This window comes from Kogia breviceps, chromosome 9 (genome assembly GCF_026419965.1).
Source record: "Kogia breviceps isolate mKogBre1 chromosome 9, mKogBre1 haplotype 1, whole genome shotgun sequence".
In the NCBI taxonomy this organism is placed as follows: domain Eukaryota; kingdom Metazoa; phylum Chordata; class Mammalia; order Artiodactyla; family Physeteridae; genus Kogia; species Kogia breviceps.
Genome location: NC_081318.1, coordinates 69,617,269 through 69,641,876, shown reverse-complemented (window position 1 = coordinate 69,641,876; position 24,608 = coordinate 69,617,269). Strand labels below are relative to the sequence as shown.

The following is a 24,608-nucleotide window of genomic DNA, read 5'->3' as shown; positions in this document are numbered from 1 at the left end:
TGCTGAGACTATGGTACTTAGCTTCAGGAAGAAAGAAAATTATTTTAGAAAGTGAATAATGTGATATTTAAAAAGTAGTGATGGATTTACTATTTTTCCTACTGCCTTAGAAATATAAAAATCTAGATTTTAGTACAAAAAGTAAATCTTCACTAAGTGACCAATCACCACTTTCTCCTTTCACTGCCGAAAAGCATTATTATTTAAAGTTTATTCATTTTTATTCCACTGTTTTTTATATAAAACATCTAAAAATCTTTTAATAATATCATTCATTTAAGTAATTAGGTTTTCAAAGGGGACATGAGGAATCATACCCTCATGTTTCTGTTATCCTCAAGTTCTGGAAATACAGTAAGATAGGTGTATGTAATAGAGACTTAAAATGAGAAAGAAGAAATGATTTCCATTACATTTTTTGAAAACCTGCTTAAAAGCAAAATGTCAAGGGATCCACATCACTAGATAAAAGAAACAAACAAGACACTATTTGATATTTGTAAAATGTATATGTGTGTATGGAATTAATGATAAGTATAATCTTAACCATGTTACCACAGTTCATGGGATTTGTCACTTCTCGCATCCGATACCCTTTAGACCAGTGGTCCCGGATGAACAGTCACAGCATCACCTGGAAGTTTGTTAAAACACAAATTTGAGGGCCCAATGCTGTAGCCACTGAATCAGAATCCCTGGGGAATCTGTTTTAACAAGCTCTCCAGGTGAATCACATGCACATGAGCACTGGGAAAGGAGTGCTTTAATACATGCTGTCCTCAAGCCTTCCTAGGCATATGAAATACACAGCAAGAGCACCCAAATCCTCATAAAAACAAATGAAATATATGTCTCCAGGTGCACAAGTGTTTGTTGGATGAAATAAGGTCAAAGTAAAAACTACTATTCAGGGCTTCCCTGGTGGCGCAGTGGTTGAGAGCCCGCCTGCCGATGCAGGGGACGCGGGTTCGTGCCCCGGTCCGGGAAGATCCCACATGCCATGGAGCGGCTGGGCCATGGCCGCTGAGCCTGCACGTCTGGAGCCTGTGCTCCGCCACGGGAGGGGCCACAACAGTGAGCAGCCCGCAGACAGCAAAAAAAAAAAAACCCCACTACTATTCAAAAAGGAAGGTAAACACAGTAACTCTCCTAACAGTAGTATGGAATAATCATTCCTTGGGGGTTCCATGTTCTCAAGAGAAAAAAATGCAATTATTTTACTGAAAAAAAAAAAGCCTGTATGTATAATTTTGTGGAAAATTATGAAATTACCTAGCAAATGACATTTAGTTTTAACTTTTCAGTGATATAGTTTAGGTTTCCATTTGTAAAAGCTTCCTGATTTCACTTCCAAATAACTGAGCCAGAATAAAACTGTTATTGACACTTACCCTCCTGTGTTCCCTTGGGCTTGCTCATACTTGCCACAGACCTTACTAACTGAAACAGTCTATTTTAAAAAGCTGACTACCTAGTTAATCAACGGCCTAAGGAAGAGCTAATGCCTCTTCTTTTTACTTCTCAGGGCCCACTGCTTGGTTATTTTATAATTTCAGGTCACTGTTCATTAGCATCGGGGCTGAAGAATAGGAAATAAAGCAATCAGTTTTGCTAGCTGTTCGTAGTTGTTATAAAAAGTTTAATGGAGAAGGATGTTGGCATTCATTAACGGTTAAAATGAGAAATTTGAAGAATAGGATTTTGATAGTTTATATGCCACTTAAATGCCTTTACTGATAAAAAGTCAATTTATTTTTTGTTTTTTTGAATTAAGTATAATAATGAAATGAGGTATTGCTGCAGACGAGGCTCAAACAACTACGTCTCAGTTAAAAACAAGGATTTGGTAAGAGATACTGGTTGGGTTGGCTATTAAACAACAAGAAAGGAAATTATGTGCTTAGGCAGCTAGTTTATAAACAGTTTGCTTTTCTGTAGTGTAAAATATTGACCACTCATGAAGCGAATGTGAAACCTATCCCACAGGCCTCTCTACCAGTTTAAAATGGGGCCAGCTGTGGCCGGTGTGGACAGAATGGCCACTGGCTGCGGGGGCACTGCTCCTCCTTCTTGGCTCCTGGGTACCACAGGTGGGTTGGCCATAGGACCTGCAGGTTTGGTTCTGATGGGTCACCTAGACTTAAGACATTGCTATCTCATGACCCTGGGTATCATTTAAGCCCTAGTTTTAGGGCATTGCTATCTCATGACCACATCCAAGAGGGCCAGTTCAGATCTCTCCACAGAAAAACACCTATTACTGAATTTCAAATGGGACTTGGCAGGTATCACAGTCTCCCACTGATATGGAAATTGTGCCAAATACCTTAGTACTGAGAAAGCAAAAGATCACCCAAACCCTTGTGGGCAATATGTATGCATTTGAAGAATCTGGATAGCCAGTTAAAACTCTTTGTGCAAGGCTATTAAACATTTTAAAAATAGCTAGTAATCAGTAATGTAAAATTTTTACATTCCAAATGCCCAACTTGTCATTCAAGATAGACAAATTTAAGAACACATCAAAAAGAAAAGAAACATCTGCTTGGTATTAATTTATACTTTAGCCTTTTCTGTGTTATGCCATTTAAGATAGCAGTAACTTCTAAAAAACATTTCATAATGTTCAAAACGTATCATTTCTTAAGGGCTCCTTTCCCCCCACCTCATAAAACTACAAAAACCTAGACCAAAGAAGAGTCCAAGATCATTTTTTTCATGTACTATAGGTATAGAGATTGAGATCAGTTAAAACCCTAATAGCTGGGAAGCAGCCGCATAGCACAGGGAGATTAGCTTGGTGCTTTGTGACCACCTAGAGGGGTGGGATAGGGAGGGTGGGAGGGAGGGAGACGCAAGAGGGAAGAGATATGGGAACATATGTATATGTATATCTGATTCACTTTGTTATAAAGCAGAAACTAACACACCATTGTAAAACAATTATACTCCAATAAAGATGTTAAAAAAATTAAAAAATAAAATAAAATAGATGAGGAAATCAATCAAAAAAACAAACCCTAATAGCTAAAGATGTTAAAAAAAAACCCTAATAGCATTCATTTTTAATAAACTGGCTGTGCCAGTTGTCATGGCAACCTCATCCTTATAAATACAATAACAAGACAGTAAATGTGAAGTTCTAAAAATAGCCATTTCCTTGGAAAACAGGAGAATGGCTGGGCCAAATAACTAAAATACAAAGTGAAAAGCTAATTATTTCAGTAATTTTAAAGTCAGCTTTATGGCATCTGAAAAGGTATGAACATACTGTATGTAAACATTTGGTAATCATCGTTATAGCTAATCCTTACAATTCAAAAACAGACCTTATTTTTTGTAATTACAGTCTTTTTCACCATCCCTCCCCACCAAAATTATTAGTTCATCACCAGTCTTCTAGCAATTTCCACCAGTGACAAGTGTACAGGGGCCTAATCAGGCTGGTTCCTGAGGCCATGCATGTCTATGGTGTTTGCACTTTCTCTCTCTACATAATATGGCTGCATCACTAAAACTCAAAGACTATCATTAACCTATATCCCCCTCTGCCTCACCCTCTACTCTGTCCCTCAGAAAGCTTCAACAAAACATAGAAACATAGTGGCAGGACGACATGGATACACACCTTTATAAAAAAGAACCACGATCTTCTGAAAGGCTTTCATGAAATGGATGTTGTCATAACAGTACTCTTGAACCTTCTGGAGGAGGATCAGCTCTGACTGCCCTTGGGAGCTGAACACAGCCAGGAGTGGAGCGTATTGCTGGAACCGAAGTGGGGAGTAAAACCATTTACTCTCGTGGGAGGTGCAGGGCAGGGCTGACACCACTTGAATCATAACAATAATCTGGAGGTTTGCTTAGAAAATCTTCACTTTGAGGATTATTTTATTCTAATATTGCGACCAATCAAAATGAATTTTTTATCCCTGCATCTTACCAGATTTCTCTCACTGTACCCAGTAAAAGAAACCAAATATGAAATGCTGACTATATTAAAGATAACTGCTATGCTACTGTGTCTGTCTAATGGGTCCTGTGAAAATAAGACAGAGTTCCTAAGTTCCAAAGGTTCCCAGGGCTGCTGTGACCCCTCTATCACTGAAGTGTGGCTCTGCCACTGGAAGAGTGGGCGTCTCCTTCCTAAACATCCCAGACCCCTCCCATGTCATCTTTATGGTTTTGTTCATACTGTTCCCTTCGTCCCAAATGACCTTGGCTTCCAGTTGTTGATGTTTGGCTATTGTTTTCTCTAAGACCTACTCAGCTCAACACTTAACCCCTCCTCTGAGCCTTCCCTGGTCAACTTAACCTGCATAGGCTACTCACTGCTCTGTCCTCCTAAATACTGAGAGTTATCTGAATTTACATCCTACCTAGTATCAACTAGGTACCTGTTGACTTCCCAATTCAAGTGTAAACTCTGAAGGCAGGCTCTAAGTCTTCCACTTGTCTTAGGACACTTTTATAGGGAGAGGACAATAAAAGCAAAAACATATGTATCTCCCCATAAAAATATACAATTTACACAATCAATTGATTTCTTCCACCACTACTCAGTTTTCAAATTCTAATGTCAGCTTGTCGTTTACTTAAAAAATACTCATTAAGAATTTTTGTCATGTAGAAAGAGAACCAATAGTTAAGACTATATTTCCCTTTAAATATTGAAAATACGACTATTCTGTTGATTTTCTGACATTGTTTTTAGCAAGAACTTACCCTTAGGTATTTCATAAGCTCTTACATCTGAAACATTTTAGGTACTGGCAAATTTGAAAAGAAAAGCACTAGGAAGTACATGTTTCGACTGAGTGTGGTCAAATTATGATTAGAACCCATCTACCACATTGTTAAGAGCTGCAGCTGGCCTGCAGCCGAGACTGTGCCTTGTTGGGACCCTGTACCTTCAGATGCTTGAGGGCCTGCTCGGCAACGAGCTCTTCCTTCTTGTTCCATTCCACAGCATTCATTATACAGGTCCACAGCAGTCCAATCACTGCTGTTTCTGGAAGATCATTCCTCTTCATTTCTTCTTTAACATAGAGCACCACCTAAATTTCACAAAAAAAGGAGTCAGAGAGTAACAGACAGATGGGGAGTTCCCCTCTCACTGTGCCCGATCAGTAAAAGGTTAGGGGCAGACAGATATTCTGCTCAGTTCCTCCCTTCCTGGCATATACTATCAAGTTACGAGAGGCAGGAAAAACACAATGATTTGTTCTCAAAGCAGATTTATTTTTAGTCCCAAAATTAATAGGCTTATCTCTGGATAGGAGGTGCTGAATAATAGAAAATAAAAAGAGAGAATCATGGTTTCTTAGGGGCTATTCTTTTACAGGCAGGAAGCCCTTTGAGTAAAGCAGGGCAAAGATTATTTAAGCCAGTTTGACTTTCTGGAGTTTGAAGAAGGCAACAGAGTTGTGAATTTTTACTTCCGATCCTTAACTTCAAACCTCTTGAAAAATGTCTTGGGTTTGTATAAGGCATTCTCTGCAATTCATTCTTTGTTTTGTTTTGTTTTTTTGTGGTACGCGGGCCTCTCACTGCTGTGGCCTCTCCCGTTGCAGAGCACAGGCTCCGGACGCACAGGCTCAGTAGCCATGGCTCACGGGCCCAGCCGCTCCGCGGCATGTGGGATCTTCCCGGACCGGGGCACGAACCCGTGTCCCCTGCATTGGCAGGCGGATTCTCAACCACTGCACCACCAAGGAAGCCCTGCAATTCATTCTTTAATCATAGCTTTTGATGATCCCCATGCCTCATGTAAATAAACTGTAAAGTGCAAAGACTTTTAAAAATATGATACATATCAAAGCAGCAACACTCAGCAGGCTATTTTTCCTTCAGAATTACTTTTAAATATGCAAATGTATCCTAAAACCTGATCGTATGGAATAAAATCTGCCTAACAGTGTATCTTATATTAAACTTGTTTGGAAAAATCTTCCTCCTTTTGACTAGAATCACAAATAGAGGTGAGGGCCTCAGAAGTGATTAAAAACCATAATATCAATATTATGTGTATTATGTGTATTAGTAGTACAAAGTGTACTACTTTGTGAACAGTACAACTATTTTTCTCCCTTCCTTTTTTTTAATGAAAATATGTTGATTTCTTTTCCTGCTGGCCTGGGGTACAGAGGGGTCAGCTGTGGGTTAAGCAGCCTTTGAGAACAGAAGGAACTGGGAAGTCCTAGTCCCCCAGCTGGGCTGGGAAAAGCTGCAAAGAAAGGTGACATCTCTGCACCTAAAGGTATCACAGTGTTATTTGGTTTGCTTTTTTTTCCCCCATGTTAAATCATGTTCAAGTTCTTTGCTTGGAGAAAGATGACTGAAGATATTGCTGACCTTAATGCCATGAGACTTAGGACCAACACCTCCACCTGCTGGACAGCATCAGTCTGGAATTCTCCAGTCTTAAACCGCAAAAGGTACCTTGCAAGGCTGTGAGCATGCAGAAGAGGGAGGATTTGGGACTTGGGAGTAAGTGGCAAAAGGAAAGGACTCTTTATGCAATTTTTGAATTATCGTGTAAAAGTCTTTAAAGTTCAAATAGGAAGTTTTCTTCAGGCAGGACTTTAAAAAAAGAAAAAAAAGATACAATCATAGCCATTTGAAAGACAGCTATACAAAAAGGTAGTATTTATGTTATGTGAATATGCAACTATTATGAGTGGGATCCAATGAGCCACTGGTCCAACTGATCTTTACCCATGATATGAATGCAAAACCACCCCTTTTTTGTCTTAAAATTAAAACCTATATATATTAATCCAGTCCTTAACCATATTATGTAATCTGCAATAAAATGGGAAAACCACCATAAATCGAGGTATACTGCTAGTGGAGAGTAAATCTATTCAACAGACGCAACATTTTGACAACCATAGCAACCTGGTAAATAAGTCACTTGTGTGGAAATACTCATTATTTTCTGGAACATCCTGGAGGAGTCTGAATCAATACTTTGAAATCGAGCTCATTTAAATGGTACGAAAAGGGCCTCAAGTTCATAGCAATAAACAAAAGGAGGTCTCCTTAAGGGAACTAAAGCTTGGGCTGCACAGGCTACATCATCCCTCTCGCTAAACGGGTTTGCAGTGATGTCAATCCATGGTCCCCACCTCCTTGATCGGGCATTCCTGAGAAAGACGCTCCTGGAGCTCCTTCTGGAGCTCCTTCCTGGTACCCAGGGACTGCTGGACTCGGAGGAAGTCGGAGAGCTCCTTAAGACCTGCGTCAGTGAAGTACTGAGCAAAATGATCCACGCTCTGTCTGTTAACGGGAAAGAGCTCCTGGGAGAGAAAAGAACAGAGACTATTATATAACATGCCATTCACATTTCAGCAAGCGTAAAGGACAACATTTTCATATTAAGAGAGCACTTAGAAAATCTCATATTTGGAAGAAAAGAAGAATGATTGAGTTTTTCAAAAGAATAAATCTTGGACATATTTCTTGAGCATCTGCTAAGGTACCTTCCAAAATTAGGCAATTTGACAAAGAAAGAGAATAAAAAATGCTAAGCAACTTACATAAACTAGTTTCACTCATTTGGCACTGCTACTTACTTTTTCTTTTACTTTAATCAAAGTGTAGCATGTACAAAAACAGAGCTCAAGTTGCTAAATTAAGTACAAATAAGATGATAACCCTGAATAACGTTGGGATTATTTTAAACTGACTAGAAAAAACTGAAATCACTAACCACACTGTTTCCTTCACTATGAGTTAACAGACCAAAGCCAGTTTTAGTAATGCTGAAATGATCTGAGATAATATGAGGAAAACAACATTGACTATTATCATCTCAAGGATCTCTATTCAGCATTTCATTAAGGAAAATGCTGCTATTATTCTAAAATAACAGCTCAGAACTAAAGGGAATTTTTGTTGTATCTCTTAATGATGGTGGCTCTAAATTAAGTTCATGGTGAGATCTCATCTAAATCCGCCCTACTATCTCTTCAATTCCTTACATAATTCTGTTGGAAATTTTTTAAAAGAGCAGCACACCATGGCTGATCTCATATTTTCACCTCACTTCCATTTCACCTTACACAGCTTGGCAGAGTCTCAGGAACACTTAGTCATGTTCTAACCCGTGTGACGCCAACACCCAACTAAGAAAGGAAGGCAATTTTCAAAGCTCTCACATTTTTCAGACTGCTGCAGAGTCTATAAAATAGATCCAAACTTTTATGATGGTTAGATTTGCATAGATAGATGGCCAATGGCTATGTGGCTTCAATAAAAATCTCAGAAGAAAGATCTGCAACGAGTTTGCCACCAAGCATAGGGACATAGCCAGATGGCTTCTGTCATGACTCAAATTTCAATATTCTGTGTACCACCATCCCATAATTTGCCTTGTTGAGTCATCAGTTTCAAAATGTCAGAACAGAGTTGGTGGGAGCAGCTATCAAACACACATTCATGTTAAAGCAAACATTTCATACCTGACTGAAATGTCCCTGATATTTATTCTACCATTCAAGAGGCCTTTCAAATTTGAGGGTCAGGGAACTAGTTTAATTTTGAGTTTCTTCTATGAATCAAGAGGTGGTAGGCATTTTACTCATAATTGTAAAACGTAGAAATTTTTCTACAAAAATAAACTAAGTCTCAACAAGGCTAAGCAGCTTGACCCAAGTTATGCAGCAAGAAATATTTAAGGGCATAGTTGTGTGACCGCAAAGGCAATAATTACTCTGTTACTTGTGCCGGCATTTAATACTCAATTTAGGAAGAATGTGACTGCAAGTTCTGATGGAAAGTTATGTTCAGAGTAAGATATCATCAAACATGTTACTAGTGGTTTTTTATTTATTTTTATGAACTATAACCACAGTCCTTATGAATGATATATAACATCTTGAAAATTATTATTCAGATTAAACTGAGCTAAAATCAGTATAAATCATATCACGACCTTTACTAACTTGGAACATAGTTTGCATTTGTTACAAAAATCCTACTCAGGTAAAAACCTTTATCATGTCATCCTTAGATTAAGGTCTCCCTACTTCTGCCCTTCCTCCTGAATCTACTCCCTATGCAACAGCCAGAGAGATCCTGTTAAGACCCCAAAATCACATTATGCACGTTTTGCAGAGACTTTTCCAAAAAACTTCTCATCTACTCTAAGAACCAAAGTTCTTAGATGATAGGGGACCTGCTATGACTCTGACCTGATCTACATTTTTGCTCTTACTAAATACTCTCTCTTTCTTGCTGTCCCCAACATGCCATGCCTCAAAGCCTTTGCATTTTCTGTTGCCTTTGCCTGGAATACTCTTCCTGGAGATATCTAAATAGATCGCTTCTTCATACAAAGGTCACCTTATCAGAGAGGCCTTCTCATACCACACTGAAACTCCTCAGCACTTCCCTATTTAGTTTTTCCCTCAGAGCACTTTTCACTTTTTATTATACCACGTAGTTTAGTTGTTTATTTAGATTATTGCCTGTTCCCCTGAAACAGAATGTAAGCTCCATAAAGGCACAGGTTGCCTGCTTGATTTCTTTCAATATCTTCAGCGCCTAGAAGTTTCTGGCCAATGTCTTGATCATTGTTCCCTTTTCCAGTGATGGGGGCATGATATCAGGCAGGCATGGTTCTAAGGCACAGCCACCCTGTCCTCATGGAGTTTCTGGTAGAAACTGCTACCTATGCTTTTCATGTTCAAAACATATGTAGACAAAGAAACCTAGTAAGAACAGTTAAATGATATGTGTTTTTCAAAAAGGAGATACATTAAAAAATTTTTAATGAAGTAACCTAATTAAGTTAACCAAGCTCTGCCTATTGGCATCTTTAAGGAACCATGCTTTAAGAAATACCTGAGTCTTTTGTGGTTAAGTTGTAATTGTAACTTTGTTCCTAATAATTCACCCCCTCATCTCCCTTAAACAAGTATTCAGTAAAAACCCTCCTTGCTGTATCTGTCTTCACAGGTGAAGTAGCCCATGAGTGGACTAAATCTTCCTACCCCACACCAGGCTTCTCAGTGACTTCTTTTGACGAAAGACGGTGAGCTTTTAAAGCACCAGAATTTCTCCCTTCAGTCACCTGTGTTCCTTTCCTCTGCCATAAGGACAGAATAGCCCAGATGCGAGCTGCTCCTTCAGCCTGGGACCCAGAATGAAAGGGCTGGGGCCTTGCCAAGATACAGCTAATCCACAGACTCAGGGACACGAATATATTCCTTCATGTTAACTTCCACCTACGTCAGCAACCTATTCACTTATCTTCTATGACTTCTATATACCCTTCATTGCTAGAGAGTAGGTTCCATGAAGGCAGGAAACTTTTCTGTCCTGTCTCTACTGGCTCCACAGCTTCTAGGACTGTGCCTGGCACAGAGCGGGCACTTAATAAATATAAGTTAAATGAAAAGTATCATCAGTGGCAGAAATTAACAAGAATCTAGACTTACTTTTTCTTCTTTATCATATTCTAAAGACTTCCAAGACCCAAATAGGGCTATTTTACGTAAAACTCAAGAGATAAAGGAATTTTAAGTCATTGAAAATACAAGAGTTTACAATGAGCCAGATTTGGAATTATCCCATCAATCAACACCCTTGCACAGAACACAATGGAACAGAAAACAGAAAAGTAACTAGGTAAAGAGAAGATGGCAAGCATGTCTTGCAATTTTAGACTTTGTCCTAAAATTGTAAAAGCAATTTCACTTGAAGCAATCTCTGTCATCTGCACAGCTGTTGCTTCTGGCAGAAAGAAATTATAGGGAGCAGATAGGAATTATGAGGACAAAATATTTTTCTTGATTTTCTTTGAAAAATACAAAAAGAAGTTAAAATATAATCAAGCAATCATGATACTGGGAGCTTCAAATTACTACTATTAACTTGTTAGCTTTCTTAAATATCTAAGTATTTCCAAGGAATCTTACTATAAACAAGGAATCATCTTTAACCTTTTATTTTGTTAACAAACTAATGTGTATTTGAGGTCAGTGTTATTCAACTACGACCCAAGATAATCACAAATGTCTAATTAGGTGGGATCAATGTGACTTTAAATTTCATATTAAAACTTTAAATTTCTATAGTTATTAGCTGCAAAAGAGTTAATTCTGATAAATGTTATCATATGTCAACAAACTCCTAAATTTGAAAGTCTCTGTACTCCCTATGACTCTTTAATTTTATCATTCCATTTATTTATACAACAAAGATTAAACTGGAATTAGTTTCTATCTGCCAATAATACGGAAATAAAAATAACCATGTTCCAATTCAACATAGACTCGGGCATTTCAGTTATGTATTACATCACAACTGACAGAGCCAAGGCAGAAGCATGAAACATACAACCCTTTGCCCAGACAACACTTACAAGTAGCCTCTTGTCTAAGTTGGCTTTTCTCAAAGAGGAGGTAACAGAGTTGGCATCTTTTTCTGCCATCCATGCTTTAAAAAGCTTGACAGCAAATGAGGCTGCAATGCCTGTTAAAAAAAAAAAAAAGAGTAAACCTTTTATAACAAAAACCACTTGTGATGACGTATAAGGCAACATTTCCCATTAGGTGTCCTGAAATGACTAAATAACTCAAAGACTTGATTTGGTACAAAGGAAAAATGGAAAGCTCTCTAGGCACTGTACTATTCATTACTCAAGAAAATATTTTCATAAGAAGGGAAAAAAAATGTTAAAGTACTTTTCAAAGTTGGACCCCCTAATTCCAACCTGTTATAATTGGAAATTTATTTATTTTTACCTTGGTCAAAACCAGATTCAAAGCCAAGGATCTTCTAGTGTTTTGCCTCTATTTCACCCTGTGGATCACCAGTATTTCATACTTTTAACTGTGATCCTGAGGTACAGCAAATAAATCATAAGCCATAAAACTGAAATGTCAACATGTCAACTAATTTGCTGATAAATAATACCAGTGAAAGAACATTAATAGTGACTGGTATAAATAAATAAAGCTATAGATGAACATGCATCATTTACTTTACAGTTTTACTTTCTGTAAAAAGCATGTTAAAATATTCATGAGTTAAGGTATAAAAATGTCAGTTTGTTTTAAGCTGAAATCTTTTCTATATATTTTAAAGAGATTTTTAAAATAGCTATGTTAATCAGGAATATACTCAATTACATACCCATATGTATAATAAGATTTATTTCCAATATAAATAATCAGATAACTAATAGCTTTTCTGTGAACACTCCAGATTTCTAAATTAAGTTGCATTTGTTTAATGAAGAGTTAAGGAGTAGTTGAAATATTAAACTGATTTTTCTGAGTTGAAGGCTTCAGTATTGTTGATGGTCTAAGCAGTATCTACTCTCCTTTCCTCTTTCCTAGGAGAGTTCCCATTTTGCTCAGGCCAGGTGACTTCTATCTAATTAGTCTAAACCCTGGCACCATCTTCTTCTGTTATTAGTCTAGTGATCTAAGTTGTTGGCCATAGCATCCCCCAACAATTACTACTGGGTGGGTCATGTGGCCAATTTCAGCCAATCAGCTGAAGGCAAGATAAATTATCCTATGTTCAGAAGTGGTCTTCCACCAAACGTGAATGAAGAAGCCTGTGCCATAACTGGACAAGCAGACTTCTTTCAAAGGCTAAGGAGTCCACCCCTGGAATGAAGTAGATGCTATGATAATGGGGGAAAATGCCTGAGTCCTGAATGATATTGCTGTTCACCCTGAATTCTGCTCTGCTTTTATATTTATTGTTACATAAGAAATAAATGCCCTTGGTGGGGCGGGGTGGGGGGAATAACTTAGGAGGTTGGGATTAACATATACATACTACTATATATAAAATAGATAACAAACAAGGACATACTGTATAGCACAGGGAACTATACTCAGTATTTTGTAGTAACCTATAAGGGAAAAAAATCTGAAAAAGAATGTATATGTGTGTGTGGTTGTGTGTGTGTGTATAACTGAATCACTCTGCTATACATCTGAAACTAACACATTGTAAATCAACTATACTGCAAAAAAAAAAAAAAATTTAAAAAGAAAGAAAGAAAAAAAGAAATGCTCTTGTATACAAATTTGAGTCCTGTCTTCCAGTTACTTGCCGGTAAACAAGTTCAATTGATATATATATATAATTTATACAGACACCAACTTTACCCAATTCTTTTCTTTTGAATATCAGAGAAACTAAGCCCCCCAAATTGTCTATGACAATAAAACCCGTGATATGACCTGGAGAATTTTATGTTATCAACTTGTTGACCTGGATTTTTAACATTACCATTCGTTCCAAAAGTCAATATAAAACGTAATATAAATTTATGTAATTAAATAAAAATAAAGATAACAGATCTTGTAATCCTCATTGTAAGTAAGAGAAATAAAGCATGCTTGAAACTAGGAGTTTAAAAACCAGGCTCAAACCTATCATTTTACATTAAAAGTGGCACTTGGTGGAAGGATTGGAGAAATTTCTTTGTACTTGAGATTCTACTGACTGGAGGGTCCCCCACAGCCATTTTTTGGGTGGGAGGTTGGGGAAAAGGTATAATTTCATAATCCTTTCCTATTTGGGAAGCAGAAGTTTAATACTTTTGTTTCTAGAGATGGTGGAGTATAAAGAAAAACCATATGAGATAGGTACTACGTCACTTCCATAACAAAGGTATTTTTCTTCTCCTTTCCTACCCCTCTAACATTTTACCATAAAAAATTTTAAACTTAAGAAAAGTTGGGGCTTCCCTGGTGGCACAGTGGTTGAGAATCCACCTGCCGATGCAGGGGAAACGGGTTCGTGCCCCAGTCCAGGAAGATCCCACATGCCACAGAGTGGCTGGGCCCGTGAGCCATGGCTGCTGAGCCAGTCCATCCGGAGTCTGTGCTCCGCAACGGGAGAGGCCACAACAGTGAGAGGCCCACGTACCAAAAAAAAAAAAAAAAAAAAATGTTGAACAATAAACCCTCATTTTCTCACCATCTAGATTCTATAACAGTTAATATTTTGCTGCATTTGCTTTATCAGGTCTGTCCATTTATCCTTCTAATAATTTATTTTTTAATACATTTCAAAAGAAATTGTATATATCATTTAGGTTTTTAATACAACCAGAAAGGCAATTATTTTCTGTTATAAACACTAGGGATAGATAATCTGATGTAATTAATATTTACTGTTTACATTTTATCTTGTCTTCCTAGTATAAAATGTCTAGTACCATAAGTAAAACATGAAGGCTCATGAATTCTCTTCAGGAGAATACTTTAAAGTGCTATAGTATTAACAATATAATAATAACAATTAGAGAGCTTGAAAACTATAGAGAATCTCTAAATAACATCATTTGACTCTCAGTTTACTATTCCTTTCTCAGCTACAAGAAACTATAACTCATTTCACTGCAGGTATGAAAGAGGCTGAGACTTCACATTTGTAGGAGAAAAACCAAGTTCTAAGAAGAAACAGATGTTTTCACAAAAGCTCTTTTAATTTATTTTTAAGAAAAAAAGAACTCTTTGTTTTGTGTTGTATTATAACTTGAATATCATTATCCTGCAAGAAAAAGAGCCCACTTTTGTATTATTCTATAATCAAGTAATCATATGTATGCCCATCAAACTCTTAATGTCTTAAAATTAAAGCAAAACTCTGATGCAGCCACGTGGACTTCTAAAACAGAATGAATATCTTAAAAATGTGATCACAATGAACGTCTGAGCACAACATCTTGAGGGGAAACAGTTCAGAAGAATGGCCCCAACTAGGGAAATGAACAACAGTTTAAGGGGGCATTTGGGAATGTGAAGGGCCATTTTTGGCTATTCTGCTAAATGGTGGTGGGTGTTTTAGGCTGGCATTCTGTGTCTGAGGGCAAAAAGGTTAAATGTCCCACAAAGCACAAAAGAGTCCTGCACAATGAAGCACTGTCCCAACAAAGTATGCCAGTAAGCATCTATGCTGAGAGAAATGGTTTGGACCAGATCAATTTCAGGGTATTTGACCTAGGCATTGAGTCTTACACCAAAAATTCCAGCTTATTATTATTATTTATTTGTCTTTGTATAGGTGTGCATATTTTTTCTCCTAATTGCCTACAATAAACATGTACAATTCTCTTATTGTTTGAAGACAAACACACTCACATACACACATGAGTCTCTTACATGGAGGATGGGTGGGAAGGAGAGAACACTAAGAAGAGGTATTGGTATTTTTCTGTCTTTGGCTTTTCTTTTCTTTTCACATCTGACAGGTAAGAAAATGAGCATAAATACCTTCTTTGACTAAGCTGTCAGTGAAGAGACTGGTGAGGATGTTGGCAGGAAGGTTGCCATTGCCCAGCAGAATCCCAGACAGCATTGCCAACTTTGTCTGCTCTGCTTCAGAAAAGGCTTTAAGGAAGAGGAGAAGCTGTGGGTCAAACAAAAGAAACCATGTCTATAAAGTAAAGGACTAAAGTAGGAAAATAACACACAATGTACATCCATGGCTAGACGGCACACAACTGGTGGGTCTTACGCAGCACACTTCTTATTCATTGGAGACACACCCATATGTTCGATTATAAATTGGATGCTTTATCATAGTTCCTTTCTTCCAAGTTCACTTACAACATAGCTGTAGATAACATTCATGGGAAGGAAAACAGACATTTGGAGAACAATGTAAATGGGTCACATAAATAATTTACATTCGACTTTGTATATGACAAAGTGTAAGTATTACAAAGTGTTTTCTGAAATACACTATTGCCTTTCACATGTTTTTCACTTCTATGCATGCTCCGCCCCCCCCCGCCATCCTCATCCTACAATACATCTACCCACTTTCTTTGGGTTATAACAAAAAACAAACAAACAAACAAACAAAACAGGAGTCAATAAGCTTTGACATGTAGCATATACTTTTCTGAGCCCACAGCATATAAAACTTTTTTAAAACAAGACTGCTGAGTGAAAAAAGGGTTTTCTAGGTTCTTGATGCCTCTTTTAAAAAATGAGATTCAAAACAACATTGTAAATCTGCTATACTTCAATTAAAAATAAAGTTAAAATAATAAATAAAAACAATAAAAAATATGTAAACAAACAAAAAAAAAGAAATTCAAACTAGGTATTTCCTAGATCATACAGTTTTACCACCAGCCCTGGTGATGATGTAATGATGGATGTAAGATAAAGAAAAGTTCCTAGCAGAGTAAAGGCCTCTGCTGTGGATTTTGTAGTGAGAGGACGACAGTGTTGTTTGGGTCCTCCTGGGTCACAATGCTGCCATCCTCTTATCCCAGCAGTAGGGAAAGTAACAAAGTAGCAACCCCAGAATGGTTGAAGGGAAGCCAAAGCAAAGGGAGGTTAGACCCCACTTGCCATTTTGAATTCTAAGAGTATCCAGGCTTATAGAATGCCCTCCTCCCTAACCCTCCTCCACTTAGTGCTTTGACTATACTATAGTTATATTCCACGGCTATTTTCACTGTTTCAACAGACCTTAAGCATGTTACTGAGATTCCCCAGGGCCCAATATCACTATCGGGGCCCTGTTGACTTTTTCATTACTCTGTACCGGCAAAAAATCACTGGCATCAATATAGGCTTATTAAATGTTTTATGGCCAATGAAATTCCATTAGCTCTGTGCGGTGGGTAGGACTATATTAATTTACCATTCCCAACAGTTAAAGGATTATTACATTACAGAGAGGTTACGTGACTCCAAATATTTATATCATGAGTAAGTGGCAGAACTGGAACAAACCAGTCCATTTCACTCCCAATTTATTCCCATTAAAATCTCAATGATTTAAAAAGAAGTCACTTTCTAAGTTCCCAAGAAAAGAGGGAGTGAGGGAAGGAGGTATCAATGGTTAAAGCTCCAGTGAGCCCCAGAAATGGGGTAAAAAAACCGACAAAACTGTAGATACTTTATATCACTCTGGCTTCTTTCTCTTATTATCAAAATAAGTAAGATTGAAGTAAATAATGAAAAATAGTCCCCAAGATTAAAATATTAACACTATTTGTTTAAGCACATTAATATACTCATATTCATCAAAAAAAACCTTAATTATAACAAAATGGTGCAAAAATTATATCTTTTCTTAAAATTAATATCCACATCACTCAATTATACTAGTCAGCATTAAAATCAGATGCTACATGTATTGCAGCAGAATTTTCTTTAAAGAATGGACACACTGTGAAAAATAAATAATTCTTGAAAGCATGTTCATCAAATGAATCAAATAGAAGGTTTTCAAGGTTCAAATGAACTAAGAGAAGAAAAACATGAGTGATATTATTAGGCAAAATGATGAGATGTTTATTTGAATGCTTTAACATCATTTCTTTGGTCATATCTATCTCTCTATTTTAATGAAGCACTTGTTATTTTCTAAACATGTAGCAATATAATGGACCACTTTTATCCATTTAAATGTTTTTCATGTTAAAAAAGGTAATACCTGCTAGTAGAACAAATCTAACAACACAGAATAATATAAAAATGTGAGTAATCTCCTCTTTAATCCTATTTCCTTAGAATTAACATTATTAACAATCTGACGTGTCCTTTCAGATTTTTAAATGCACTTATGTATGTCTACATTTTACAAATAACTAGATGCATAAACACATGCTTTTATTGAATTATAAACTGATAATAGCTCAAACTTGTTGAGTGAAGAAGACAGTCTTCTGAACACTTCATGTGTATTAATAATTACAAAAGTCTTGATCCTTGCTTTAAGACAAAGAAATCTGAGGCACAAAGAACTTAAGTGACTTGTCTAAGGTTAAACTACCAAATGGTTGCTTTTTCATTCAACAATTTATCATAGACATTTTCTTTTATCAATTTATGTGTTTATGCCTCATTCTTTAAATGACTGCATATTATTCCACTGTATTGAGAGACCATAATTTAATTAACCCATCTCCCCCCATGAACATTTAGGTTATGTCTCAATACTGTGATGAATATCTTTATACATATAGTTGTGTGTATCCATGCTGAAGGATTCTTTTAAGTGTGAAAGTTGAGTCATGGAGAAAGTAAATTTAAAACAATGATTTTACTGTTTAAATGTTCTTCATTATACATGGAACCACTGTGAACAAAGGGAAGTAAAAGCAGGTAAACAGCAAAGTAGGTGTTGCAAAGTAACAAAGTAAGTAACAAAGTAGATGATTTCTTTATTCCCTTGCTTTATAATTTAGGCATATACCTAAAATCAGAAATGAAGACAAAGCAGCATACAAATCTGTAACAAGTTAATGTAGTGACTGCTATATATAAATACAGAGGAGCTACAAATTAGGAGAAACATGTTGCAGTTTCTGAAAAGAGGGTTTCTTTAATAAAGTGCTATTGTTTATTTGGCTACTTATTAGAGGCCAATTACTGTATTAAGTACCTTATAGCTCATCTCATTTATTAGTACAACAACCATAAAGTATGTACTTTTATTGCAGCTATTTTATAGATGAGAAAAACCACTGAGATTTACACCCAGACACTATTTCCAAAGATGTGCTTCTATCCCCTTTGCTAAACTGCATCTTCTAAAATTAAGGAATTTTACTGAGTATTAGCTGCTGTGCTATGCTCTTTCACAAGCTTAAATAATTACATATTCTGTAAAACTATTCCTTTGAACAAAGCATGCTGGCTTACATTAAACATGAAGGAAAAATTCTAGGCTAATCATGTTTTCTTTCTACAGCTATTAGCTAATGATCTGTCCTACTCATTCCTTCATTCAACAAACATTAAAAACTTAAGAGGTCCATGGTACTTCTGGACCATCACTGTAAAAGCAAAATTTTTGTCCCTCTTCATTTCATCATTTTGGCAAACAGAGCATTACTGTTGAATTTTTACCTTTTTCATTTCATCCTCAAATGCCTTTTCCAAATACTTATATCTCCTGATGAGTTTATTGAAGACCTAAACATAAAAAAGAACCAGTCAATATTATGTAAACAATTTTAAAAGGCAATAGAAGGATGTGTACAAACTCACCCTAACTACAAGGGTCTACACTAATAAAAAGGTGTAGTTAAACATTCTTAGACTGTGATATGAGAACTATCAGCATTTCAAGGAGTTACTATGACCTGAGGGAAAAAGAGGATCAAAATGCACATGTAGAATAAAACAAATTCATTCGAGAATGTAACAGGTGAGAACCAAAGATAACTTTGATGAAAATGAAATGAATATAATTTTAAAACTGTGTGATGTAGAGATTGAAAATAACTGAAACTAAGGGGATTATAGATATAATCACTTATATACTGGATATGATGAAGAGGAGATCAGAGTTCAGGGGAGATTATACTCCAGGGGAACACAAACATGATTTCAGCAGTTGAGCAATAAAGATTACTGGCCTCCACAATCCAGTTAGAATTCTCAAGCAGGGTTTGCAACTGTGTCAGTGGAATTCTGGACTGTTTTTAAGAGGAATGATGTTTGTTATGGATTGAGTTCATGTTCCTCCTAAATTCATATTGTTGAAGTCCTACCCTCAATATGAGTATCTGGAGGTAGGGACTTCGGGACAGGGTTAAGTGAGGTCGTAACAGTGCGGCCCTAGTCTGATAGGACTGATGGTTTTCTAAGAGCCAGGAAGGGAAACCTCACAAGGAACCAAATCAATTGGTACCTTGATCTTGGACTTCCCAGCCTCCCAAACTACAAGAAATAATATTCTCTTGTTTAAGCCACCCAGTCTGTGGTATTTTGTTATGGCAGCCCGAACAGACTAACACAATGTTCTTATTTAAATGGGGATTTTATAAATATTATTTTAATAAGTGTGGAAATGATTTCTGAATCCAATTCCTTTTTCTTAAACCCACGTGATATACTCTCATCTAAAACTTTGTGTTTCTTCCTTAATGTGATCAAGATAGAGTTCAAGAGTAAAAATTATAGTGTTGCCCTTTATGAGGAAAGAAAAATGAGCCAGGAGGGAACTGATAACGCAATAAGGAAAAAAAATAAACTATACTGAAGTCCTACAAATTTGATTTCCAACTTACACAAGCACTCACATATTCCTTAGTGTGATTATCATCAGGAAAAAGAATTCTCCTTATTCAAGAATGATTATCCAAATCCCCACAGGTAAATGTTTACATATGAAAGCAAAAGTCATTATACTACCAAAGTACTCTTCAATGAACTAACAGCTTATAAAATTAACTTCCACTCAAATACCTTTCTCAATTTCATCTCTCTCCCTGACTACCCCATTGACCTCTGTCAGTCTATCAGTACATAATAATGTTTAATAAACTTAGAAACAATAATGTATCAAAAGTTCTTTCAAATATACATATTCCATATGAAAAAACAAAACCATAAATAAAAGAAACTATCTTATTTAGAAATAATGATGAGGTTAAGTCTATATAGATCTTTTTAATTTTATGAGAATAGTAGAGTACTGATTTTTCTTCCAGGCCTTATCTTTCTTTCCCAGTGGGACTCAAATAATACACCTTGTACTTGCATTAATTTAATCCTAACAAAAATTCTCTGAGGAAGATAAGGCAGGCATTAACGTCACTGGCAGACCTGGAAACTGCTACTAAGTATCGGAGCAGGAACAGAAATTCTGACCCTCAGTGAACTGTACTTATCTACTATATCATAAGGCAAGAGAGAATTTTAAAAGAACAGCTTTTGAATTGAGAACATCTGCTTCGGTATCCACCTGGCCCAAGGTGTTTGTGGCCATTGACATAAGAGAGTAGAAGCAAAGATTTAGAGAGGACAGGTTAGAACATCATACACTGAACCCACATGCTTAAACTTTTGGTCCATTTTTAAAGATTTCCTTGGTTTTTATCTATTACACATTTCTTAAATATAAAAAAGGGGAAGAAATATCTATGCTAAAATACCATGTGATTAAAAGAATAATTTTTGAAGTTTAAATTCTTTTTTTTTTTTTTTTTTTTTTTTTCCGGTATGCAGGCCTCTCACTGTTGTGGCCTCTCCCGTTGCGGAGCACAGGCTCCGGACGCACAGGCTCGGCGGCCATGGCTCACGGGCCCAGCCGCTCCGCAGCATGTGGGATCTTCCCGGACCAGGGCACGAACCCGTGTCTCCTGCATCGGCAGGCGGACTCTCAACCACTGCGCCACCAGGGAAGCCCTGAAGTTTAAATTCTTAATGGCCACATATCCCAAATTACTTGGCTTAGCATGCCTTACACATTTTAATAAACAAAGTAAAGACAGTTTCTAGCATCTGAAATCACATAGCTACCAGGGATTCCTATGGCCTTTTTCATATATATATATATATATATACATATATATATATATATATATATACATATACATATATGTGTATATATATATATATATATATGTATATATATATATATGTATATATATATAATGAAATGTGTAAAACAAGAAGACTTGTTGACCTGGGACTTGCCTTCATGGTTTAGATGGGAATAAAAACTGACTCCGGACGCGCAGGCCTAGCGGCCATGGCTCACGGGCTTAGTTGCTCCACGGCATGTGGGATCTTCCCGGACCAGGGCACGAACCCGTGTCTCCTGCACTGGCAGGCAGATTCTCAACCACTGTGCCACCAGGGAAGCCCAAAAAAACTGACTTTTTAAGAAGAGTCAGTGAAAGAATCAGAATAGGAACACACCAACCCTAAGCTGGCTGGTCACAATGCACATATGTTCAGCTTAAGAAGGTAATGTCTACAAGGTTGTCCCATTTTACACTACCACTGCTTCCTAATCTTCACCAGGGCCTAAATACTTCTTAATTTTCACCAATCTAATGAATGCAAAAGGGTATCGTGATATTAATTGAAATTTTCTCAATGAGTTTGAACTCATTTCCTTTGTTTTTTGGAGGAATTGTGTTTCCTCTTTTCTGAAACGCCTGTAAGTCTTTTCCTAATAGGTTGCTTGTCCTTTTCTTATTGACTTACAGTTATCTGGATATGAATCCTTTATCGGTTTTATACATTACAAGTATCTTCTTGCCTCTTTCTTTTAAACAGCTACCTGAGAGTCTGTTACTATGAATTACTAAACTCTATGGATTGACTTATATATTGTTTTCATCCTGATATTATTACAAGCAACACTATAATAACTGCCACTGTTTGCGTCACTTTATACATGCCACTGTCTGCGTCACTTTATACATGCCACTGTCTGCGGGATGAAGTCCTAGATGTAGAATTGCCAAGTCAAAGGGAGTGTGTAGTTTTAATTTTGAAAGACAGTGCTAAGCTGCTCTCCCTAAAGCTTGGACCAATATATACTCCACCAGAAATTATGATTCCCCATATCTCTTATAGGTGAAAGGTAAAGAAACTCTACTTTGGTGAAGCTTTAATGTCCATTATTACGAATGCAATTCAGTATCTCTTCCTATGCTTAAGACCTATCTAATATCCCTATTTAAAAAGTGGCCTGTAGAATTTCTGAACCTAATGTTTTCCTAAATCCTGTTCAAATGTTTCCCTTCCAGTACAACAATCTCTCAGTGACAGGCTCTACCTGAGCATAGTTTCGGATGGTTTCGTGATCTTCATTTGCTGAAAACACACAGTGGTTGGTCATCTTGGTCTTGTCACCATCATCTATGCGTGTTCCTCCAGGGGCTAAAAAGGGAAAGGTAATGACCATTAGGACGATACTGAAATCAGAAGAGCATTTGCAGAAGAGATCAATTCCTCCACATCAAGGAAAACAATAAAGGTAGATGTCACATAAACTTTCACAGAATGATATGCATGTGTAGACACACAGTTTTTAGATTATTATCTTAATAAACTTTTGTACAGGTGGTTGTATTTATTACAAAGGGCTAATTAAATCTTGTGCATAAATTAATTGCATGAAAATAGACTACGGAAGGAGCTGACTTCTCTAAAAACTAATTGACTTATAAAAGATGCATACATGTTATGATTTGTTTACATTTCTAACATAATGCAAAGTGGTTGTTCGATTTTCTATTCCTACCATAGTGTATGATGAGATTGTTGTTCTATATACTTGCCTTCACTAGATCCTATCACTACAAGTCTGGTTCTTTCCAAAGTATATCTTTAACCATGGCAGCTAAACAATAACATTTGTTCAGTGAATTCAACTTGATTATTCTCAGTGCAGTTTCTGATGTTTTTCTACATCAGGACATGATTCACTTTTCAGGCTTGATAATATTTTGCTGGACTCCAGTTCACCAATACTGGAATTGCCCAGACCTGGCTTTTACAGATCTTGCTGGTTTCTACTTCAGTAGGTATTAAAAATGTTCCCTCCTCCACCAACTCAGTTATTCACACAGGGTTGAAGAGTATACACTCTGACGCCTTGTCATTTGTATTTGATCACCCAGCAGTTGCATTGGCCAGGAATGAGTGTATTTTATCCTCTCTAATCTTTTTTCCCCATGGCCTATACAGTAATCACAGAATAAATGGATAGACCAAAAGAATGCCTTTTTTCCATTACTCAACTTTCCTCATTCAAAGGCTCCTCCTGTAAGTTTCAATGGTGGTCATTACAAACATTGGTTGATTAGAAAACCAGAGTCAGACACTAGGTATTTCTGTTTTCTGATTCTACTTTATCAGAATAAGGGTAGAAGTTTCAGCAAGCCAAGTAAGAGTAATAACTATTATATACTCAATAAGTATTTGCAGAGTATACAGTTGTATAGGCCACTCTATTTTAGTGTTTTGATTTGAGTCATATTTCAGATCTTTGGATGAAATAAGCTACATATAGCCAACTTTTTTACAGACTCCGACATACAGTTTTATAAGTAAATTAGTTTTTAGAAAAGTCCGCTCCTTCAGGAGTCTATTCTCATGCAATTAATTTATGCACAAGATTTAATTAGCTCTTTGTAATGAATACAGCCACCTGGAACAAAATTTTATTAAGATGATAATCTTCTAAAAACCCTGGACTGGGCTTCCTTGGTGGCATAGTGGTTGAGAGTCCGCCTGCTGATGTAGAGGACAAGGGTTCGTGACCCTGTCCGGGAAGATCCTACATGCCGCAGAGCGGCTGGGTCCTTGAGCCACGGCTGCTGAGCCTGCACGTCCATGGCCTGTGCTCCGCAACGGGAAAGGCCACAACAGTGAGAGGCCGGCTTACTGCAAAAAAAAAAAAAAAAAAAGAAAAAAGAAAAAAAGAAAAAGAAAAGTATTTTTTTTAAATAAATTTATTTATTTTGGCTGTGTTGGGTGTTCGCTGCAGTGTGCGGGCTTTCTCTAGTTGCGGAGAGTGGGAGCTACTCTTCATTGCAATGCACAGGCTTCTCATTGCAGTGGCTTCTCTTGTTGTGGAGCACGGGTTGTAGGTGCATGGGCTTCCATAGTTGCAGCACATGGGCTCAGTAGTTGTGGCTCATGAGATCTAGAGCACAGGCTCAGTAGTTGTGGCGCATGGGCTTAGTTGCTCCGTGGCATGTGGGATCTTCCCAGATCAGGGCTCAAACCCGTGTCCCCTGCATTGGCAGGTGGATTCACAACCACTGCGCCACCAGGGAAGTCCCGAGAAAAGTAAAGTATTTCTTGTATCTACTCTTCAAAGGGTACGACTAAAAAACCAAGATAACTGTTGTC

General features: G+C 37.0%; 1 protein-coding gene across 4 annotated transcripts in view; it reads right to left on the bottom strand.

Annotated features, from left to right (window-relative positions):
- The window catches only part of BZW2 (basic leucine zipper and W2 domains 2), a 59,507-nt gene that overhangs the window by 4,644 nt on the left and 30,255 nt on the right, over positions 1-24,608 (bottom strand). For all 4 annotated transcript variants that reach the window (XM_067042601.1, XM_067042600.1, XM_059074980.2 and 1 more), the window contains 7 exons: positions 22,525-22,628; positions 18,855-18,920; positions 15,252-15,387; positions 11,372-11,481; positions 7,131-7,301; positions 4,911-5,057; positions 3,629-3,767 (listed from right to left, as the gene is read on the bottom strand). In XM_067042601.1, coding sequence (XP_066898702.1) covers positions 3,629-3,767; positions 4,911-5,057; positions 7,131-7,301; positions 11,372-11,481; positions 15,252-15,387; positions 18,855-18,920; positions 22,525-22,628 — 873 coding nt within the window. The remainder of the gene's footprint in view (positions 1-3,628; positions 3,768-4,910; positions 5,058-7,130; positions 7,302-11,371; positions 11,482-15,251; positions 15,388-18,854; positions 18,921-22,524; positions 22,629-24,608) is intronic.